At 38.9% G+C, this 25,123-nt stretch overlaps 1 protein-coding gene across 2 annotated transcripts in view; it reads left to right on the top strand.

The window, feature by feature from the left end:
- LOC149191950 (Tetratricopeptide repeat (TPR)-like superfamily protein) overlaps positions 1-25,123 on the top strand; it is a 392,644-nt gene that overhangs the window by 330,496 nt on the left and 37,025 nt on the right. For both annotated transcript variants that reach the window (XM_089404439.1, XM_089404438.1), the window contains exon 27: positions 14,351-14,527. In XM_089404439.1, coding sequence (XP_089260565.1) covers positions 14,351-14,527 — 177 coding nt within the window. The remainder of the gene's footprint in view (positions 1-14,350; positions 14,528-25,123) is intronic.

Genomic DNA, 25,123 nt, shown 5'->3' with positions numbered 1-25,123 from the left:
TCGGTAAACCGGTTCATTAGGTGGACCGGTCCGGTCACCGGTTCCGGTTTTAAAAACACTGCTAGTACTGGAGTCTGGTCACAGTTTACTTTTGTTGTAGAGGCCATTTCTAGCCTCCTTGGTTATGTGTTTTTTGTTTTGAGTCTTTGATCATGTATGACAGTTGACTATGTATTGCCATTGGGTACCATTTTGATATAATGGATTGGTTCATGAGCCTACTTTGATCATATGTTGTCTTCCATCTATATTATAATGCTGTGTGTTTGGAAACATGAATGAAAATCTCTAAAATTATGTTTAAAATCTTTAAAATTATGTTTTTTTATAAAAAAAATAAATATTTAATGTATTTTTTACAACGACCGAGTCATTGAAATCGAGTCGGCCGAGTCATTACCGTTTCGGAGTCGGAGTCGGAGTCGATCCTTGGCCGAGTTGGAGTCGGAGTCGGAGTTTTAAAACTATGGCATCAACCTCTGGGGCATCGTTCCAGGCTTGACCCAAAGTGTGGACAAGGGAAGGGGAAAGCTAACTCCTTGTGGAACCAGTGGACAAATGTGGACCTAGATAGGAAAAGTGTGAAAAGGGGGTATAATGAGCAGAGGGCAGTGATGCATATGGTGCCGGGAAGCGGGACCACACAACCAAAATTGGGGTTTCCCATGTAGTGCTACTTCTAAAGCTAGCAGCCAATAGAGGAGATCCCATGGGATTAGTATGCAAGACTAACCACCAAGTTGGGACAAGGGAACAAGAGTACAAACCAAGCCCATTCTTTCCGCTGAATCCCCCCACTAACCCATGTCCAAATGTGTCTAGAATAAGCAAGCAAAGATACCCAATTGCATAATGAAAATCCATATCTTCAGGGTTGGAAGGCCCGCCTTTGAACATACAATCATAGCAGATGGGCGAGAGCACATAATGGTAGATTGATTGGCTGAGAATGGTGGCACATCGAGCTATTTGGTGTCTGCAAGGGGCTGCCGGCTATAGGCTGAAGTCAAATCCAGGAGAAAAATTCTCCTATGGGTGTCACCTACTGGTGGTGGGTAACAATCACAAAGGAAAATTGTGGAATGTTGTGAAAGTTTTGTCATGAATGTTGGCAACGGATGGGTGAGATGATCTGTCTTGTTAAAAAAGTTCTTGGTATTGATACCAAGACAAATTAACTTGTGATGATGAGATGCCACATATGTCACTGATTTTTTCAAGGTTGTGCAATTGATTCAACAAAATTCCTACTGCTACAATAGTACTAATGAATTTCCTTAATACGACACATTACAATTTCTTTTGCTGAAGATGCAGATTGTACCAACACACTATAATCCTTTATGCCATATGGTCACTGCCCAACAATGTTAACATGCTTTGTGACTCTTATGGAGTCTTATTATGTCAGCACAATAGTTTGTTAATTTTGGATGGACATACAAACTGTCGGGATAAACAAGAACATTCAATTGCATAGAAGTTAACTCACACGCTGATATGCCAAAGAGCTAAATCTTCATTATGAAAAACTGCAAATATGCATAGTAGTTTTACAACATAGTATAAGTTTGACTGTTAGGCAAAATATTCATTGGCACCAAGGTCACCACAACTCCTGTAGTATCCCAAGGCATTTTTTGTCCTTAGGGTTTTAATTTTAACCAGGGATTTTCCGACAAATCAGAAATAATATCAATAACAGTGCACATTCATATAACAACAAATTTGATTCTTCAAAAATTAGAAGTAAATGAGGGCTGGCTGCCCAAAGAACATTCAACCACTAATTCACCATTATAATTGAGATCTGTACAGTCAATATTCAATAGTCTATCAACCAACTGTAATCTATTTAGTCTATTCAAGTCTATTGTTACTAGATTAATTAACAACTTCATGATCTAACTATTGGTTATCTGGCTACTTCCACTTGTTCCAAATCTTGGTATCAGACCAATCTGCCTCGCTGTTATAAATCCTTGACCAGACCGCTTGTTAGGGTTTATGACAACCCCTTTCTGCTTCAGGTTTATGACAATCCTTGGCCAGACCGCTTGTTAGTGTTTATGAGGGAGTGATTCATGCTGCCTGTAAAAAACAGAGAATTCTTGCTGGTCAGAATGGGAATTTTGACCCTGCGGCTCTGTATCTTGCCTTGCGGCCTCAAGATGTATGCCTAGATTTGCCTCTTCAAGCTCTAATCCGTGTAGTTTTCCTTCACTGCCTTAACCAGAGGTTTAGTAGACTACAGAATGTCCTTAGAGATGACTTTGTTGCTTGGATAGAACCTTGGTGGCCACAGTGATGACCTTTGCTTCACTTAGAAACTTGACCAGAGTTGTTCTCACAAGAACATGCTGTGCTGGAACAAAGAAGGAAGTCATTGGCTAGGGTGGATTTACCTCCACCGAAACTAGACAGGGGATTAGCTAGGGTGGGATCATCTCCACCGAAACAAGACAGGTGATTAGTGTTAAAATTGGCAACTATGGCCAAACTCCATGTGGGCCATCTTATTAATGGCAGTTGATATTTTTCTTGGATCCCTCTCATCGAGAGGTGTAGGATTGATCGAAAGATCATCCGATTCCTCTAAGTATTCATGGAGATATGAAATTATTTGTGTTATGGGAGAATTCGTCAAGGTTGGCCAGCAACCAAATAAACCCCACTTGTGCTCAACGTTTTAGTATAAATAGAGGTGGCCTTCAAGTCATTTCAACACACGCACTTGGGATCTTTTCCTCTCTACTTGTCTTTGGGTTTTAGTAGGAGGAGAGATTCTAAGGGATAATGTTGCCCTAATGGAGAAAGGTTCTACGCTGCCCTAATGAAGAAGCCCTAATCAGCCTTATCGCAATCATGAAGGAGACTACTATAGCACAGCAAGGAGAAGTCCTAACTGCCCTCAACGATGGTCTAGAAGAAATCTAAGTTGCTGTCCTAAAGAAGAGACCTAGCCCTAGCCGCAGATCTAAATGGAGCCGCAAACAAGCCCTAGCCATAGTTGAAGAGGTGCCCTAGCTGCAGACAAGAGAAGAGGCCATGCCCTAGTCGTAGTAAAGAGCAGGCCCTAACCACAACATTTGAAATGCAGATTTTGGTGCGGATTCTCTGTGGAAGAAGGCTGTAGCTCTAAGCAGCTAGGAAGGTGCTTAAGGGCAGATTTATGGGTAGCATAGGTATGTCTTCTTAGTCAGATTAGGCCGCAGCAAATCAGATGTAATTTGAAGTATGTATGTGTGGGTTATCTCTGTCACAGGGCCACTGAATAGGGCTGTTGCTACAACTGCGTGGGAGGACCTTTTGTGAGGGCCGAAAGGCTATTTGAGGCCCTCTCTCTAGGCCGCATATGGCCAGGACAAAGCGCAGTAGGACAGAGGTTCTTCCTTATTGTTTGGGGCTGCTTTATGTTGCTGGTTGGTACAGGTTGGCTGTAGGATAGGAGGAGCCTCATACCCTACAACAGATTTGGATGCCTATCATTGGACAACAAATCCTTGATGTAGCAGATCCAAGATCTGTAGGGTGTCTTGAGGTGATTGGGACAACCAGTACATGGCAACAAGGTACAACATGTCTAGATGGGACAACTAGTACATGGTGCAGCAATGGGACAACAATGAAGCTTGGTGAAGCATGGATAGTAGCAGCATGGTAAAGCATGGACAACTGCAAGTATGGTGATGCATGGAGCAGCAATGAAGCTTGGTGAAGCATGGACAATAGTAGCATGGTAAAGCATGGACAACTGCAAGCATGGTGATGCATGGCGCAACAATGAAGCTTGGTGATGCATGGACAACAACAGCACGGTAAAGCATGGTGAGGTGCAACATGATGATGAGATGCAGCACAATGATAGGTGAAGGAGTCACCTTGGAGAATCAGTTGAAGCAACGTGTCTTCAACTGATCTCATGTAGAGATGATCTATTCTCTTATCTAGAAAGTCTAAGTGTTGACTTCTGTTGTAAATGTACTACCTCTCTCTCTCTCTCTCTCTACTGAACTATTGAAGAACATATAAAAAGAATTGATCAAGGGTTTCCCCACATTGGGGTTTGTCCCTGGCTAGCACCATATCTTGTGTCCTCTTGTCTTGGCTTATCTTTTGCGATTTATGTTTATGTTCTATCTGCAGTTTACTTTAATGCTGATGTGATTATAATCTGGACAACATATTGAGCTAACTATGAAAATTGAAATAAATTGCTCTTAGCATAGAACATACCTAAAATTAACAATTAGCAAGGGTGAGATCAAGAAGAAGGGGTCTTAAAACCCTCAGAGCCTCAGGTTCAAAGAAAACATAGACAATTTAGTTCAATTCGATGATGAAAAAGTGATTATCCTTTATTTATATATTTCCTCATAGGGTTTTCTCCTCCTTCATCAAATGGGAGAGGTTCATGTGCAACCCCTCCTTCGGGCTTTGACCAATGTTTCCCAAAACATTGGATAATGGGTTTTACCCCTTTAACAAACACTATATAGCCTGTGGTGTTGGAATTTGGATAAGCTATTTCGTTCTCCCCTGGGAAATTAATCCATAGGGGACATTACAACTCTCAGGCCACATCAAGAAAATTTAGAGCCTTAGGTATGTGACCTCTCTCTATAACTAGCAAAAAGTAACTAAAGAGTTGACCTCATTTTCAGATACATACTTGCAACGAAGTTTCTAGAGAACAAACACTGCAGAAACTCTCAAACAATGCTAATTACTGATTAAAGAATCTTGAATCACAGATCTAGAATCCCTCAATAATACTGGCCTCCAAGGAGAATGTCTGTGAGGAATGAATGCTAATCGAGATTATATCTGTGCCCAACAAGACTTCAAAAAGGGAAGTCCCACGAAATATTCTTCACTGTCTTTGTTGTTGAACAAGAGGGGCAAAGACCATCAGAAAGGCCACACTTGGAAAAATGAGCTTTGGGGGGAGACCTTCAATGTTTGTAGCTCGGGTAGGTACTTCTGCATAGGCCTAAGTATGTAGGTGTGCAAAAGTCGCCTTTTACACCGTTAGACCTTAGCTAATTATTTTAATAATTAAAGTAATTCTTTTATAACGAAAAAGTGAGCCAAATATAATGTAATGCAAAGGATATTTGCATTAGTAAATTATATGAATCTCAACCATCGATCTCAAGTGAGGCGAGATCTAATCTCAACAATCAATCACTTTGGCAATTAGGGTTGTTGATTTGGTCATAACTCAAGCTTATAAAAGAATGGATAGGCCAAGGGAGAAGACAACAACAAATAGGGGCACAGGGCATTGAGGGGCATTGAGAGAGACATCTTAGTGATAGGGTGGTGAAGCATTTCCACTCAAGTGTGGTATGTCCACGGAAGTTGCATGGGTGCAGGGTGCAACAAGGAGATCAAGATCAACCCAAACTAAGACTTTAGTTGGATTAGATCCAGATTCATCGTATTTTTTTTTTCGCCATCTTGGGCTATTTTCCTAGTAAGGGAGCCCAAATAATTTATGATGAATACAATGAAGCTCCGTGATTGGGCAAAATTTTGTGTGTGTGCTTAATGTGTGGTTGAGATTGGTTATCATTTTGCTTTTGTTGAATGTTTATTTTAAGAATTCAATTGTGCTTTTAATTAGTAGATCTGTGATAAATACTAAGAATTAATTGCCAAATGCCGGGTTGACAAAATTAACATGGTATGAGTCATAAACTCTGAGAGAACTAATCTTAGAATCACAGTGCTAGGTTTGTATAGGTGTTGTATGGTCTAGGTTAGACCACAACTCTGCGTGGTAGGAATAATTTTTTTATTTTTAGGGGTCAATTGTATGTAGGCCATACATCGTACGACACAATGTTAGAGTGATGCAGGGCGAGGGATGTGTAAGTCAATTAGAAGAAGAAGGTTGTGAAACATAATGTACACTCTTGTGGCATGCAAAGCATTTCCCTTGTATCCTTATTGACCTTTCCTTTTCCCTTTCATGCCTAGCTGGCAAGGGCAAGGTTTTGATCATCGCCCTTCTGTTGACCTCCTAGAGATTCCACTCGAATCTCCTCTTGGACAAAATCATCCTATAGCCTGTTCTAATAAGGAAGATGTTCCCGTGCAAAAATGCCCTTGATGAAAGGAGCCCATGGCTTGGTGAATCCATTCAGGGTTGTTGGAAATACTGAGAGGGGAGATGAACTGGTATTTCATAAGTTTCAACAAGTGTCTAAACAATTAACCGATAACATCACATCAAAGGAACACAAGATATATATGAATAATATATTTATATTACAATGGAAGCTACAACTTCTTGATTTACCAGCTACGACTGGAAGGGCTACAACCCCAAGATTTACCAGCTCCCATTGGAAGGAGGCGACAACCTCCTGAAGGAAGCTACAACTTCCTTCCCTAGCACCACCTTGCCACCCTATAGAATGAAATGATAAAATAAAACTTCTTGGGCTCCCGTACCAGGGATATTGACCCAATTGCAACACCATTCATCCCTCAGATCATCAATGCAAGTTCCCTTACTCACAAGTTCTTCAAGGTTAGCTCAAAACTCTGCTCCGCAACTTTGCTAGAGGTCTGGTTCAAGGCTTCTCAAGACATCCACTAATCTCCACTTCAACAACGGTTGCTTAAGATTTCAAAGGCTGCTCCACAGATCTGCTTTAAAAACAAGTGTCAAAGTCTGTTTGCGAAAACAACTTCAAGATCTGTTCCAAGAGGTGTCTGGTACAAATCTTCTCCAAAAGGTCTGCTACAAATCTGCTCCAAAAGGTCTGCAACATAGGTCCAAAATGTCTGCAACAAGTCTCCAAAAGTTATGCAACAAATCTGATTTGTCCTTCCTTTAAATGAGCTCAGAACATGATCTTACACTGACCCTCAAAAGTGGCTTCAGGATTGCTCTAACTAGGGTCAAATCTACCTCAGAAGGTTGTTTTAAATTGGGGCTGAATTCTGTCTTAGGAATAGGTCTACAATATGCCTCAGGCAGCCTGAATTGGGCCTCAGGTGCTGGCCGAAATAGGGATTCAGGCATAGCCAAAGAAGTGCCTCAGGCAACCCGAAGATAAGCCTCAGAAGACCCCCAAAATCTCCCTCAGATGGGCCGAATTGGACCTCAGAGAATTTGCCTCAGAGAGGCCGAAAATAACCTCTGAAATCCGTACCAGCCTCAGGATGACAACCTCAGAACAGTAAAGGTAATGCACAGAAAATCACCGCAAAAACAAAAACAAGTAAAAATCCCTTCATGAATTTCAGCCTTCTTCAGATATTCAATATGGCTCAGACCTTGGATTGTTCTTCCTTTGTTCCTGCCTCAGATGATCCAAATTCCTTGCCTCAATTGTCCATGAGTTGGGTGTATTTATATGTGTTTTGGGGGAGCCCTTAACTAGGGAAAACTTGAGCAAAATAAATATTCTATTTCGAAAGGCCATGCTTATTTTGGAGTCCACCTAACAGAGGAAGCAAACTTGAACAAGGTGGATTCGATACATTAAAAAAAAATTTTTGTCTGCCACAATATCTTCGTTCAAAGGCTAATTTGGACATATGGAACTAGCACAATTCAACTCACAATTATGACCTTCTTTTAGGGGCTGCAATGAAGTGATAATGTCTTAAATTCTTGGAGCAAAGGTGCTGGTGCAAAACCCATCAGACTTCAAAAATTAATATTTCTCCAACCAGGAGGACCCACAAAATGCATCACCTATCAAACGAAATGGCATGAGAAGGGCTACTAATCCAGAGGGTCCTTGTATGCAAATTCACTTGATTTACCCAAATCATCAAACAGATGCTGGCCCATTCACCCTTTGTCATCAATGACAAATTGTTCCAACAAGGTTGTCCTTTCCATCTCGTCATCTGTCACGATCTCACCAACTGCTGGAAACTCATCATGTACCTAAGTGATATTGGTGAGATAACTGGTCATAGTAATCTAGTCATCTTGGTGTTCCTGAGTTTCTCTTTCAACACCATCTTCTTGTTAGTCTTATTGCTCCATTAAAACTTCATCAGAGCCTCACACATATCCCTTGCTATCTTCTTCTCGAATAGGTAAGCAATCACATGATCCTTCATTGCGTCTAACATTATCTTGTTGGTTTCAATGTTTTAAAACTCCGACTCCGACTCCGACTCGACCGAGGATCGACTCCGACTCCGACTCCGAAATGGTAATGACTCGGCCGACTCGATTTCAATGACTCGGTCGTTGTAAAAAATACATTAAATATTTATTTTTTTTATTAAAAAACATAATTTTGAATATTTTAAACATAATTTTAAAGATTTTCATTCATGTTTCCAAACACACATCATTATAATATAGATGGAAGACAACATATGATCAAAGTAGGCTCATGAACCAATCCACTATATCAAAATGGTACCCAATGGCAATACATAGTCAACTGTCATACATGATCAAAGACTCAAAACAAAATACAAATAACCAAGGAGGCTAGAAATGGCCTCTACAACAAAAGTAAACTGTGATGGTGACCAGACTGCAATACTAGTACTACTGGCTAGTAGCTACTGCCAGAGGAGCCAAGATCATCTCGACCAATCTCTGGATCATCATCATCAGAGTCAGACAGGGGGCCCCATGGCTCCTCCTCCTCATCATCGTCTCCAACTGCAACTGTAGAAGTGGTACCAGTACCACTAGCAGGCTGTGCAGCAGATGCAAGCTGAGATAGAGTAGATATGCGGCTGCGCTTCTGTCGTGGCTGAGCAGAGGAAGCACCTACAACTGGAGTCCTTGCTGGCTGTGAGACTGAGGCTGGTGGATTGGGATCTGCATTCAACTGAACAGGCTGAAGTTGAACAACAGGTTCAAGTTCAACTGATGTCTCCATATCTATATCTACATCAAGATCCTCATCAAGATCAAACTCTGGTGGACGACTCTCCACTACCCAATTTGATGTTGGATCAATGTCTTCCAACACAATGGGATCTGAATCAGGTCTTTTGTTCAGCAATTGGTTTCGTCTGAGCCGAAGGTTGTATTGGACATAAACTAGATCATTCAACCGTTTTTGATCCAAACGGTTTCTCTTCTTTGTGTGAATCCTCTCAAAGACAGACCAATTGCGCTCACACCCAGATGCACTGCAAGTTTGACTCAAAATACGAATTGCAAACCTTTGCAATTCAGGGCACTGGCCACCAAAGGCCTCCCACCATTGTGCTGCAAAAAACATAGGAGTGTAATGAATTATGAGTTAGATGAAGGCTGGAGCTCAACAAAATTACAAATTATATCTAACTTTCAAATTATAAATGATTTAACAAACTTTAATAAAAAAAGTAAAACCATTAAGAAATTGAAAATTGAAATTTTTGTTTACCTGGCTCATCTGCTTCTCTTGCAATCTTTGCTAGGTTCTTCCCAAAGGTACCTGATGCATTGTTGAAGGATGTGACCTGTCGATGTATCTCCAGCTGATCAGACTCCGATGGGATCATGCGTTCAATGCAATCAACTAGTCCATCTCTGACCTCCCCCCTCAAAGCTCCTGACTCCTTAGCTTTATAATGATACCGTGGGTTCAAAAAATATCCAGCTGCATGTATAGGGCGATGGAGTTGATTGTTCCATCTTTCATCAATGATTGCCCAAATGGGCCCATACTTTGCCACTCTATCCTTGTATGCTGTCTTTATTTGCTCCTTTGCTTGATCCATAGCCTCATAAATGAAGCCCATAGCCAACGTTTCCCCATCCACCGACCGCAACACCTTAACTAGTGGCTCAGCAAGCGTCACAATCTCTGCTGCCTTTCTCCAAAAAGTTTCTTCATGGAATTTCCTTTTCAATTCTTTGCCTTCTGGTTTGTTAGACCAATTGCTTTGATTCCATTCATCACTGGAAAACATCTTTTGCAAGTTTCTATGTTGGGAAAGCATAGATTGCAATGTCAAAAAATGTGTAGCAAATCTAGTGATGGCAGGCCTAATAATATCCTTGCCTCCAGTGTGTTTCCTCATGAGACTCAAAACCAATGTATGATTGTAGATAAATTTTGTTATGCTTTTGGCATGATCTACAGTGTTTTTGACCCAATCTAATTTTCCAATATCCTCAAGCATGAGGTCTATGCAATGTGCAGCGCATGGGGTCCAAAAGATGGTCTTGTGTTTCTCCTCTAACAGTTTACCAACAAGAACATAGTTAGAGGCATTATCTCTGATGATTTGAACAACATTAGCCACCCCCACCTCCTGAACAACCTGATCCAATAGCTGAAACAACAAGTGGCCATCTTTTACCTTATCAGATGCATCAACTGATTTTAAAAACATGGTTCCTTGTGGGCAGAAGACAAGAAAGTTTATGATGGTACGGTTTTTTTGATCAGTCCATCCATCTGACATGATGGTACACCCTGTTCTTGCCCATGAGTCCCTGAACTCTTGCAAATACTCGTTAATGGATTGAATTTCTTTCTGCAAACAAAACCCCCTTAGCTCATGCATAGTAGGGCCTTTGAAGCCTTTTCCAGCAGCATGTATGGCATCAAACATAGGCTCATAATATGGTGAACGAGCAGCATTAAAGGGGATATCAGCATCATACCACCATCTAGCTATGTACTCACAAGCAGTCTCCCTCAATTCTTTCTTCCAATGGTCATCTAAAGTGGGCTGAATTTGACCTTTACTAACTTCAGGACCATGTGCATCTTGATGGAGAGGAGGGAGTGAAATAACTTTTGATAGTCACATCACCCTTTTTCAAATTCATTCTACCCTTTCCCTTATCTTGAACAGAACCAAAAGAGGGAGGAACATAACGGAAAGGGTTGGATGCCTCAGTTTGAGGGATAGAGGAAGAACCCTCAAAATCACAATGGGGGTTGGTAGCCATCATTTTTTGTATCTCCCTCTTCCTCCCAATTTCAGCCTGTATCTCTTTTTGCCTAGCCTTATCTTCTTTAAATTTCTCAAAGCTGGCCAACAAATTCGTTCTAATCTCCCCAATTTCTGGTGAGGTACATGGGGTAATTTGGCCTTTAATCCCTGCCAAGTGTTGTTTCAGCCTATTAATGCCCCCAGGACCTTCCTTAATTTTCCTATGGCAAAATTTGCAATGCATTTGACTATCAACCATTTCAACATATGCCCAAGCAGGATCTCTTGCTCTAGGTGCCATTTTTTGACTAGGAAAACAATCTGAAAATGAAAAAAAAAAAAAAAAAAACATTGATTCAATGTTCATTTATTTGACAAAAAACACTCTCTAAGCTTTCTTGATATGCACCTAAAATTTACCAAGCAAAAACAGATTTATAGAGGTGGAAAAAAATACCTCCAGGCACAAACTGCCTCCTCAAGCTTGCTCCAAGAATCAGCTCCTCAATGCTGCTCCAAATGGCTGCCCAAGAAGTTCCTCACTCCAGCTACAATGCTCCTCCAAGACTCCTCACTGCTGCTCCAAAACAAGCTCAAGAACTGCTCACTAATTCTCAAAGAAGACTCTCACTCAAATGCATAAGACTGCTGTGAGTGAATGAGAGCATTTGGGTGTCTTAAATAGGGTTTGGGAGGGGGAAATGGACCCCAAAAACATTTAGCATATTATTATAACAATTTGGGATCCATAAACTTCATTAAATAATTCAAAAATACCGAAAAAATGAATATTTTATTGTGGTTTACGCGTGCATGGACGTTCCCTTGTGACTCGGCCGAGTCATATCGGAACCGGCTGGGTTGACCGAGTCATGTGTGACTCGGTCAACCGGACCGTTTCAAAGGCTGGGTCAATTCCCTCAGCAATAACTCGGTTCAACTCGGCCGTTTCGGTTTCGAAACGGCCGGTTTTTAAAACACTGGTTGGTTTTCACATCCTTCTTGTTGTGGATGACCAATTTTGCAACATCTATAAGTGGGGTGCATTTGGTGTTAGCAAACTCCCATAAACCATTTTCATCTGGATTAATATAACTCTCGCCTTCCAGGGAGTGAAGTTCGACCTGCTGTCCAACTTGCTTTCAAATCCTAACCTTGTTCGGCCATCTCCCAAATCAGAAATTTCACTGAAAATCTGGTACTGGAAATTTATATCTACAATAAACCAATATGAAGTCTGATTTCCCCTTTTCAGAGTTGAACCTCTGATACCATGTTAATTTCTAAATTCCAGATTTGATTTTAATTCCTAGCAATTCTTATAACCCGGGAAATATTTTTGCAATTAATGAATATAAAATACATTGGCGTTTGTAAATTGGAAAATTTAGATGGAAAATGCAAAATATAGGAAATCATTAACACAATTTTTTCTTCCAATTGATCTTCACTTTTAAATATTTGAACAGTGAGTCTCCCTTACTGGGAAATTGGCCCGCATAGAAAATTACAGAAATTATTACAGAAAATAAGCCTGGCAAATATGCCCTTGAGAAATCTGATATGCATCACAGAAGCATTGTACGACCCAATTGAAGACTTTGCTCTACACGTGGAGCCTGCTGAAGCAACACTCATGCAACACATGTGAGCTGTGACACTCTCTGCGACTTTTCTTAGAAATTGGTATGGCCTCCTTGCTGAAAAAGCCTCCACTCAAACCCTCTTCATGCCTTGGAAAAATCAATCTCTCAAATCTCTATCAATTGTCATGTCTTTCTCCTCTCCTTTGGCTTGCTTTTATAATTTTTCATTGAGCTAAATACCTAACCCTAATCATGGATTGCTTGGATTAGATCCTAACCCACTTGAGATCAATGGTTGAGATTAAAACAAATTCATTAGTGGAATTAAAATTACATTTCCTTAGATTTCGTGGTTCAGTAGGCAACATTAATTAATTATTTTAATTAATGTGTTTTTCCGATGTTAGACTTAGGAAAAGCATAAAAACAACTTATTAAATAAATTGAACAAGTTTCCTAAGGAGGCTTGGGACGATTCCTGCATACTTGATACCTAGCCAATGTATAAATACTTCTCTGCTGCTACCAAATGTCAACATCCCTGTGGTACATGAGACAAAATATTAAAATTATTACGTTTAAGAAATGTTGTTACATCAAACCCATTGTTTATTATTAGATCAAATGCAATATTTATTACTTTCAGGACAAGGTTTGAAAACAGAAATCATCACACGACTTCTAGATAAGAAAGCCACACATGAAGTCATAGGACATCATCTGAAATAGAAATGAAAAATGAACCACCATTTGCACGAGCACATCTCATCTGAGGTGCAAGGCATGAGAGCTGATATACCTTTGTAATGCCATTTGAAAGATCTCATGGAAGATGTATGACTGAATCATTAGATAAATGATGGAAGAATTGGAAAAGCAGGCCTGAATCAGAAGAGATGAGCAGGAGAGCTCATCCAAGCAGCATCAATGCACCACTGAGTGGAAGCAGTTGCCCTTGATAGGGCAACAGGTATCATTGGTTGTACTTTATGATCCTCTTGATTATTCTTTCTGTCATTTGTTGGACATTGATCAAATTTATTTGTTGTGTTTTTCTATTTATATTTGTTATTTCTGATTCTAAGAGAAAATTTCAATATTTGTAAATCAACATGACCGAGATCTCATGTTACATATATTCAAATTGCATTTGTATGGCTTTTGGAGAAGCTTTATGAATTGTGAATAGATATTATGGGACATAAATCCAACATCTGTACCATGGAAAACACTAATACAAAGTTTATTTGGTTGTTCACAAAAAAGAAACATTATTGAGTGTAAATCATGTTGTAATAAACTTTGATACTGGAAGGCCAATATTCTTTAAAACGTGAAAGCATTCCTGAACCAAATTGTTGCTACTTAAAAAGCTTGGATACAGTAGAATGGTGAAGAGGGGGGTAAAGAGTGCATGTACACAATGATTCATCATAGAACTAGAATAAATAGGAAATAGATCGGAACTTGTAGAGCGGAGAGGAAAACATAAATAGGTAATGGGTAAGCCAGAAAGATCCAATGCAAATCTGAAACAGGCTGACAAGTTTAGAAGTAAAATTTATTATAAAAGTCAACTCTGTTTCAGAAACATGGTAGAACAGTATTTATTTGTATATATGGTATAACAAGGTTTTTTTTTTTTTTTTGGTGTGGGGAAGTTGGGGGGAAGGTGGTGGGGAGAGGGGGGCAGGGTGAGGTTGGTTCTTGATATTAAGCAGATTCAAGCTTCACGCTCAGAATATAACATTTTTAGTTTGCAATTAATAATGTCACAAGCTCATCTCCAGCCTTGTGGATTTGTTCCCATCTCCGCCACCTTAGCTCCTCTCCCTTATCTTTACAATTTTTCCCTTCATACTTATTTGGTATTGATTGTTATATTTCAGGATACTGGCAAATATACAAGTCTCAATGATTCAGACAATTATATGAACGGGCAATTCAGTAGTGATGTGAAGCTTGGTCCTCCCAGCAGCAGTGAACCATTGATTGATGTCAGTTGTGGACCTCTTTTGAAGTTTCATTTTGAAGAAAGAATATCTCAGAAGGAAATTTTGATTCAGGTAACACTCAAATTATAAGCAAAACAGAGATTGTATGGTTTGCCATTATAAAATTTTATATTATTTGAGGACTCTGTGTATGTTGACATGCTTTCCTGGACACTTAGTGATTATCACCTGATATTTTTATCTTTCCTTCTATAAGCATTTAATATTTGTTTTCAAAAGTAAGGGTGTTGTTTGTCATGTGTCTACCAAGGACCCATCTGTAGCATTGAATTCATTGTCATCTTCCTATATTGTGTCCTTGCATATATGTCAGCTTTTGACATGCTGTGTTATACAAATGCACATGTAACAACGACAGCAATATTTTAGGGTCCTTATTCTAACCCAATGGATTCAACCTAGTATCAGAATTAAGATTTTTCTATCTTCCTTTGAATCTTGAACTTGAATCTTCCCACTACAGTGTTCCTTGCATCTAGAGTTGTATGGATTTTCTACAGTTTTTTATATTATGAAAAGGATGATTTAGATAGGGATCAATTGATGTTAAATGGTGAGACACGATGATGATGAATATTTTGCATTTATGAGAACATGCAATTTTGTAATTAGTCTATGTGCATATTCTCATTATATTGTTAGTAGCATATTCTGATCGTATTGTTAGTAACACCCTCTTTAGGCCTAGAGATGGTGAAAGTAAGAGTGTCCTAGTGAAGCTTGGTGGTAGTTATTGAGGGAAATTAGCTTAATCAATTTTTGATGGTATTAATTTTAGCATTAGTAATGACATATAAATAATTGTAATCATCTCTACTAATTCACACATATAAAAGAAATTATGGAACTACGTTTGGGCATTCCATGCCCCCAGTAGAGGAATGTAAATGAAGCTATTATTCGTTATATATATTTCTCTTTAGGGGAAACCTCACTGGGAAACTCAAAGCATACTTCCCTACATTCATGGATGGCATCCCTAGTAAGCCAGTCGATGTGGACTAGTTTTCCTCACCTAACGGGATTCAATTTGGGCACTTCCAGGCCAAAACTAGCCAAAATGCCCATCGACATTTGGTGACAACAGGCTGAGCTAAACCATTGGGCTTATTATTATTCGTTATTTATTTAATTATATACATTCGCTTTAGCAATTGTAAGCATTAGTAATGATCCATCAATAATGATTTAGATATGTAATTATGGCTTGGGCATCCCATGCCCCAATCAAATGACCTTTCAAGACATTACTAGCAAGCTTGTTGGGTTGACAACCTCACTAACAGGCTAGCTGGCTGCAATAGAATTGTTTTATTTTGGTCTTACATGATTTTAGTGATTGACTAAGTCCATGTTAGTGGTACTTTCCTTGAGGAGAAGTTCGACCAAGAATTTGTGAGTATTTGCATGCATATTTGGTTGTTGTGTTTGTTGAAAATGTAGTGATGGAAGGTATTTTGGCTTGTGCCTTAGCGAGTGAAGATCTCTAATTAGTCTTTCCTGTTGAAATATGTAACTAGGTTTGGTCTTCATAATGATAGATGTAGTCATGATTTTATGTATTTAATGAAAAGAGAAAAATAACTTTATTATTTTGAGTCTTGAAGCATGGGTTTCATGCTCATGAGATTTTTTTTTTATAGGTCAAGCACCCATCGAGTGCTTCTAAGTTTGTCATAAAGTCATTGAGTCATTGTCATGTATGAATGACCCATTTGGGCATGTTACATATTGTAAAAAGAAATTAGTTGAGTCAATGTTAGAGTCAAAAGACCCTCCAAGACCTCGTCTCAAGTGCTACAACAAGTCGGCCCTCAAAAGAAGCAAATCGGTCTATCTAAAGGACATGTCGGCCTAGGTGCTATGTCAAGTTGGCCTACAAGCATAGGAAGGAAGCCTATATATACAAGAGGACTCAGCCTCATTCAAGCATGAAGAATGAAGTATCATCACCAAGAAAAGAAGTGCGAAGGAAGAGATAAAGGAAGCCTCTTGAGCAGTGAGTAAGAGAAAGAGAAGATCAAAGTTTTTCTAGCTTTGTTTTGGGTCCCTCATATCACACGTGTGATTGCAGCGAGGGTTTCTGCAGTACAGTATTGCAGCCCTTAAAAGGAGTTGAGATATAGTCCAAGAAGAATCACTTTGTTGGACGAGATCACAAGGAGAAGGGATGAAGACAAGCGAAGGAGAAAGAGCATTGCAATTTGCCTTTATCACCTCATATGTACAGCTAGGGTTTCTGAAAGAAGGGCAAAAATCACAGAAGTTGCAAGTAGGCTGAGATTGCAGTTAAGGTATTAGAAGGTTGAAATTGAAGAGAAGAAAGAAGCAGCTAAATAAACTTGGAAAAAGAGCAAAGTTGACTTGGTCTTGGAGGAGTTCTTGTCAAAGGTTCTAGGTCTTGGAATTCGTCAATCGAAGATTCTATAAGAAGAAGAATTCTTGTGGGTTTTCCTCTCAAGTTTGGAGAGGTTTTGGCCCTAGTTGATTGCCTATATCTTGTGTCCTTTGTATTATTGTTCTTTGTGGTTTGGTAGCTGTTTGATGATGGAAAAACACTAATAATAATAACTAAAGGAAGAAGCTAACTAAAAGAAGTAAAAATACATCAAAAACAGTTATCAAGAAGGAGAAATCACCTACAATGGTTTCCCTTAGATTTCCCAACATGGGATCAGAGCCAGGGCATCAAGTCAAGAAGGGGCAACTCAAAGGACACTGAAGGATATAAGCATTAGAATATCATCAAGAAGTAAGGAAAGAAGAAAAGGAAAAAGCAACTTAAAGGGGTACTTCAAAAGGAGGATGAATCTTGAAGAATACTTAAGGGCCGAATTCAAAAAGAGAGCTTGATAAAATTCTGGGCACAAAAATCTCAAGGTCTGATCTCAAGGAAGTTACAATGAACTACTTCTCTCAAGACATTAAAAAGATCCAATCTCATTCCAAAATCAATTGAGAGTCTTTACTAGAATATTTGACCTTGACCAAACAAAAAAAAGACCTACAATCTGTAGACATAATAAAGTGATATAAAATCACTGTTTCAAGAAGCCGAAAACACATTTCAAATGTTTAAAAACAACATGAGTCTAGTAAGAAGATCAAGCATCTAAGCCTTGAAATAAATGACTGTTTACTTATTCTCCAAAGGGCTATGCCACTGAAGCAATTTTAGAATCAAGTATTTCGGCATCCTCAGAATCATGAAGGAAGTCAAGATATAACCTTCATTTCAATAATTGCAAAAATCAAGTCTGGGGGGAGTCAAACATCTGTGGCACTAAGAGTGCAAACATCAACAATTCACATATACTTGTTCTTGTGGAACGATCAATCATTCGAGAAAGGCTAACCTTCCAGTGGAAGTTCCTTGACAACCATTTAAAATACATTTCCAAAGAGAGTGCAAATAAGCATCTCCAGACAGTAGAGAAATACAACAAGAAGATTCCCTACTGTTAAGATCTGCAGCAAAGAAGTCTTGAAGCTGTCAAATATAACAGAAACGAACTCGTGGAGAAGCTGGTCCCATCAGAAGAGCAGTAAAAGAAAGTTAGAAAGATAGCAAAAGGACAACAAAGATACCTTTGTGAAGGAACCTTGACATCATGGGTAAATACTGATAAGGTATGCATGATATTTTTTATTGTTGAGGGTCCATCATAAAATGTTGTAGGGTTGAAGTTATGACTCTAGGGTTTGTGTAGATGACTCATAAGAAGCCCTAGTATTTAGAAATCCGAACCTTAAAGTACTTGTTCCCTATGATTTGACTTCTAGGGTTTGTTAGGAATCTAGAGCATGGGAGAACCCCTTGTGTTAGATAATATGATTTAGGGTTTGAACCAATGTTGTTAAAAGCGCGATCGGGATTAAATCGGCGCCGGGAAAAAAGCGGAAGAAAGCGGCAAAAGCGGGAAAAAAGCGGAAAAAAGCGGGAAAAAAGCGTTTGGCACAAAAATATTCATTTTTTTTCATTTTTTTTAATATCTAAACCATCTACAACATAAAATAAATACATTGACACATAAATATGATAAAAAAACTAATATATAAGATGTTTAATATCATTTCTAGCGCTAAAATCACACATAACATTGAATCATGTCCTGAATAGTAAGTCCTGAGTCCCAACTCAGCCTCAAAATATCAACAAAAAATATGATAATGTATCTCATCATGTCATAATGTCATATACAATAAAATGAAAGTCTAAGACTCTAATCCTATTGATTTCCTCTGCCCCTCTTGCGAGAAAATGTCACTGCTTTCCCTTTCCCCCTAGATGAAGATGCTGGTGCCTGTGCTGGTGGAAATGGCAGTGGAGTTTGACGTGCTCTAGAAGATGAAGAAGTAGAAGTAGCAGCTACTGTAGGTAGACGGAGACCACGTCCTCTACTGGTGGTAGTGGTAGCTCGGGTAGGCGGTGTCACCTCCTCCTCCTGCTCCTCCAACTCCTCCTCCTCCTGCTCCTGCTCCTGCTCCTCCTCCTCCTCCTCCCCCTCCTCCTCCCCCTCATCCTGCACTAACCAATCATCAGTGGGATCCATGAGAGGCCTCTCGGTCTCAACCCTCCATTTAGCAGTGGTGTCAATCCCATCCAATGAGATGGCATCCATATCAGGTGTCTTCTCTAGTTGCCTCACCCACAATCGAAGATTGTAGTAGACATAGACCATGTCATTAAGTCTATGGGACTCCAACCTGTACAAAGTTCATGAAATAATAAGTAATAATTAATATTATAAAAAAATATTGTTTAATGAATTCAAAAATTTATTTGGAAATTTGCAATATTTTAAATGTTTAAGTGTTAAGTTGTTAACCTATTGCGCTTCTTGTTGTGTATTTTTTCAAATACACTCCAATTGCGCTCACATCCCGAGGAGCTGCATGTTTGGCTGAGGATGCGTACGGCAAGCTTTTGCAAAAGGGGTACTCTGCCACCATACATCTTCCACCATGCGTCTACAACAAAATTACAAATAAAATTTTAAATAAACATAAGAAAAAAATGGAATTTGAAGAGACAATGAAATTTGAAACAAAGTTACAAAGTACAAACTAAAAAATACCTGGCATTTTAATCGTCCTATCAGTGACAGCCATCTCAAAGCCAAATGTGCCACCTGACATCTTATATGTCTCAATTTGTTTAGAGATCTCTATACGTTGTTCTGGAGATCTCACCATCTTCTGGACACAGGTTAATAATCCATCCACGATCTCAGCATCAAAATCAAACCCACATGCATAAGAAAATGCAGGGTTCAGGAAAAGCCCAGCAGCATGAATGGGACGATGGAGTGTGTTGTTCCATCGCTCATCAATCACTTCCCATAGAAGGAGTTGTCTCTGAAACCCATCATCTCCCTTATCATCATAGTAGGACCGAATGGCTTCTTTGGCCCTGTCCATGGCTTCATACAAATAGCCCATTGCGGGCTTCTCACCATCAACCAACCGAAGAACCTTTACCAAAGGTTCAGTAACAGCGCACACCTCCTGCACTCCCGCCCAGAAGTCTTCTTGGTATGAAACTAGTCTGCACACGACCTCTCCTTCTGGTTTGCGGCTCATTGACGAAGCACGCCACTCCTCTGAAAGAAACATTCTCTTCAAATCCCACATAGAATTCAAGAGGGATTGAAGAGATATGAAACTCGTCGCAAACCGTGTAATGGCGGGGCGCACCAACTCTTTGTTGTTGGTGCATTTTCTCATCAAGCTAAGCACAGATGTGTGATTGTAAATAAATTTTGTGATGCTTTTTGATGAGTCAACAATATCTTTGACAAAGGGAATTTTCCCTATGTCCTCTAACATCAAATCAATACAATGGGCAGCACAAGGTGTCCAAAATAAAGTAGGATGCCTGTCCATAAGCATTCTACCAGCAGTAACATAATTTGCAGCATTGTCCGTTATGACTTGGAGAACATTTTCTGCACCCACCTCCAAAATAAACACATCCAGCAAATCGCATAAAGTTCTTGCATCTTTGATTTGATGAGTTGCATCAATAGATTTGATAAACATAGTCCCCTTGGGACAACTAACCAAGAAGTTTATAAGGGTTCTCCCTTTTGGTCAGTCCAACCATCTGACATAACAATGCATCCTGTTTGTGCCCATGATGCCCTAAAATCCTCCAATCTTTGGGTGCAGTCACGCTTTTCCTCTTGAAGAATCCGGCCTCTGAAATCATGAAGAGAAGGGATTTTGTACCCCGGGCCAACACTGGCAATAGCATCAACAGTAAGTTGGAAAAATGGATTATTCCTTACAATGCTGAAAGGAATATCACTCGAGAAATTTTGCCATCAACCTATCAGCTTGTTCTTTTTCAGTTCTTTTTAGCATTGAACCGATAGTTGGTTGTGAACCAGGTGTGGTTCGAGGAACAAAAAATGATGATGCAGCTACTGGATTGACTGACGCTGCAGTAGAACCAGTGCCACTTGGCCCACTTCCTTCAGCTGACCTTTTTAGTTGCCTTTTGAGTTCTTCTTTGGCCTCTCTAGTGTGCTCTAATTCTCCCAATGCTCTCATGGCTCTTTGGATAATTTCAGGATTTGTATTTATACAGGGCCCCACATCACGTCCAGGGATTTGTGCAAGGTGGAACTTCAACCTGTACACCCCCCCGCTTATCTCCTTTCCACACAACTTGCAATTCAAGTTTTGTCTATCATTCGGAGCTTTAGGTTCACCATATTCCCAGAAAGGATCCAATTTCCTTGGCATGTTTGTTTTTGAATTTGCAAACCTATGGAAAAATAAGGATTAGGAAATAGGAATTTAGGATTACATAATACAAATTACAATTTAGCATTTACAAAATTACAAGTTAATTATTTCCAAAATCCCAATTTCCAAACCCAAGTTACCCAACCAAATGCCAATGGCAAATGCCAAAAAACAATGAAAATTCAAACAACATAAACAATGTTTAAAAAAAATGAAAAAATAAAAATAAAAAATTGGTTCTCATAGTCATAACAAATTACCCATCCCAAATCAATGAAAAATTACAAAAAATTCTTTAAAAACAATGAAAAACAAAGTTTTTAAAGAAGCAAAACAAAAAAAAATTAATCTACATACCGTTTTTATGGACAAATTGGTGATCTTGTCTTGGATTTCTCCTAAAAACACTTGGATTCGCTCCCAAAGTCGACCCAAACCCTTCAACTCTTCTCCTTCAGCTCTTCTCCTCCTCCTCCCCGCGGCGACAGTCAAATGACATAAAAAAAATTCATTTTTCCCTATTAAAAGCCCGCTGCCCGCGCCCTCGGCGATTTTTTCGAAAAAAATCGCTATAAAAAAAATCCGGCGATTTTTTGGGATAAAAATCGCGTTTTATGCGGAAAGGTGAAAAAATCGCGATTTTAACAACACTGGTTTGAACCTAAGAAACCCTAGGATGACCTCTTGGTTGCATAGAAACCCCAGAAGGATAACTTGACATCATGTTTTGGTATCGTATCCTTTGCTCGGGGTACTTGTTAAGTTATATTGCAAGTACAAGAAATAAAGATGGATGGGTTGATACTTTGAGAAACATAATGGAAGAAGGGAACTATATGGACCCTTAGACACTATTCATGATGTAGATGGATAGCAAGGAAACATAGAATGAAAGACCTTTGCCATGGTTGAAGAATGATAGGATGCATCTTAGTAAGAAGGCATCATAGGAAGCATACAATTCAAGCAAGAGCTCTTGTAACAATTGAAGTAAAAGTCTATATACTTGCAGTAGTCATCATAGGAAAAATTAACTCTTGGTAGCCTCATTAGAAGCATTAGTAGCACCTATGGAAGAAGGAGGTCATCTAGTATAGATCTCATCATACATCATTAGAAAGGAGCATTTGCAGGACAAGGATGTTCAAAATCCTTCATAGGAATCTTCATTAGAAGGTTCATCCCTTGGAAGAAGCAAGTGTCTCGTTAAGAATACCACCTTGGATGGGTTTAACTATTTGGAAGAATGATGGTATGATGATAAAGGAATGCAACATGTCAAAGATGATTGAAGCACTCTTAATCAAGGATAGGAAGTTGCATATGCATATGTTCAATGAGTCAAGTCATGTCATTATATAGTTGCAGATAGTAAGAATGCATGCTCTACCTCATGAGCATGATCAAGGGAAAATGATCTCTTTCATTAGAAGAATGCATGAAGACATGGGTCACATATTAACTAGATGAAATCAACATAATATGTCCTCGTATGAAATATGAGGTGGTTGACAAAAATGAAGGAACTATGATTGGGAGTTCTTGGGAAGTGTTATGTGAATAAAGAGAAAAGAAGAGACCGTGAAAGATGCAACTATGGAGAAGGCAATCAACATCCAATGACTAGAAGAATTGACTATGATATCTCCATGGGGAAGATATGAAGAACTTGAAAAAGTTTGAGAAGAAAGAAGACCTTGAAGAAGTTTGAAAAGAAAGAATACCCTTGACTTGTGAATATCTTAGATATGTCTCAATATGAATGCAGGATGTTGATGTTGCAACAAATAGATGTCATGATGAAGGGCCATCATAAAATGGTAATCTTTGATTTGATGTATATTTCTGATTTTTGAATAATATCTGGATGGGCTAATATAGGGCTACTTAAAGAGAAGTGTGGATGTCATCTACAACTGATACTCATATGGAAGGATGGATGATCTTGAAGGAGACATGATGTGAAAAAGGTTGTTGTATGAGGAAAGGCAAGATATGGTACAATGGATCACTCTCCGAGGAAAGGAAGGATGACTTGACTACCCTGATTCAAGAAGGAAAGTGATGGATGGTCGATGCCTACATAGAAGTCCCAAAGATGAAGGCTCTGTTGTCGCATAGAGTGTCTAAGCACCGCGACAATGCTCAGACCGGGGTCTGTCACCTTGATCCTCGATCTCTTCGTTTAAGCTGTCTCCCTAGGCTAAGGGGGGTAGACCCTATGGGACAAAGGAAGACCAACTGGGAACCAACTGGGTTGTTAGACACAACGAAGCAATCAAACACTTGATTGATTTTAAAAAATTGATTAGCCCTTTAAATACTTAAGACCAATGCCTTTGCTAGATGAAGTGAAAATCGAATAATTGATTTGATGCTTAGGAAATATAAATATGAACAAACCTTTTAGCAATTGCTTGAAGATATTTACTGAAATGTCTAGCATACGATAAGCACTAAATCAATCAAGCAATAACGATCAATGACTTAGCAAAGCTCCAACAATTAAATTTTCAAAAGATAGAATACTTTGAATAACCACAAAATTTAAAAGCTAGGCACCTAGAATTTAAAATGATTATGCTTGAAATTCCAAATCTAGGAAATTAATCACTTTCCAATAGTTAAACTCCAGATAAAAATTTAAGTACATTTAACTATAGTAAAATGATGAATACTGATACCACAACAGAAAAAAGACATCAAAAGGAATTTCCAATTTTTAATTAGTCTTTTTCAAAAAGTTTTAAATTTTTTTAATGATTTGGATTTTTACGATTTTTTAAGTGTTTATATTTTATATTTTATATTTTTTTGTAATTCTTTAATGGAGTTTTTAAAATGTTTTAGATTTTTTTTTAATGAAAAAACTAAAGTAAAAAAAAATTATTATTATTATTATTTTATATAGATAATTTTAAATGATTAAAATCAAAATCATATAATAAAAGCTAAATTCTAAAATAAGACTAAACCAAAACCTAAAAACCTTTTTATGATTTTTTAGTTTTTTTTATTTTTATTTTTTTATATATTGTTATTTTTTATAAAGCTCTAAATTCAAAATTAAAATAAAACAAAACTAAAATGAAATAAATCTAAAACCAAAACCTAACAAAAAAATTATTCTAAACTAAAACCTAACTATACCAAACATAAAAATATACACTAACTTAAATCCTAAGAAAATATATACATCAACACATGTAAATAAAAAACAAAACCTAACCAAAAAATCGAAATGTGTTTTAATTGTTTCTGCAGGTTTGTGACAGTGGCGGCAGAGAGGAACTCACGCGTTTTGGCAGGTGATGAGGTCGAGCGGATGGATGGCATGGCAAGGAGCTGGAGCAAGACTGCGGATGGGAAAGCTTTGCGTAGGGAGCTGGAGTTTGTGGATGCGTGGATAGGCAGCGTGTAAATGAATAGCAACAATGGTAGCTCGACGGGCAACAAAAAATGGGAAGGCCGAGGGATATGAATGCTATGGGGTGAGGAATGAGGAGTATGGCCAGTGGATAGGCAATGGAGTTGTGTGAGGGATACGTGCAGGTCTAGGGCAGCGTGGGCAGTGAGAGCATGAAGGAGGATACATGCGCAGATGGACCTGGCAGCACACAGCAGGGAAACCGTAGGCAAGGAGTGACAGAAGCTGAGGGGCGATGATTATAGACTCGATGGCATCTATGGGAGAGCACGCAATGCTTGGGAGCTGCGAAGATGAAGGTGTTTTCGATTTTGCTTTTGTAGGTGGGATGGACGCAGAAAGAGAACTGCGTGAGGTGCTCAGGTTTGGATGGCTACGTTGAAAATAAATCAAACAGATTTGAAGCTTTGACGTTGGACGTGTGAATGGGAAGCAAATGAGGATGAAACGCAGGGCTGGAGGGGCGT

The sequence above is a fragment of the Pinus tabuliformis genome, chromosome 2_2, assembly GCF_031772625.1.
Source record: "Pinus tabuliformis cultivar Carrire ecotype Pingquan chromosome 2_2, CPIR1, whole genome shotgun sequence".
NCBI lineage: Eukaryota > Viridiplantae > Streptophyta > Pinopsida > Pinales > Pinaceae > Pinus > Pinus tabuliformis.
Note: the sequence above shows the minus strand (reverse complement) of the source record. Positions and strands in the feature narration are given on the sequence as shown.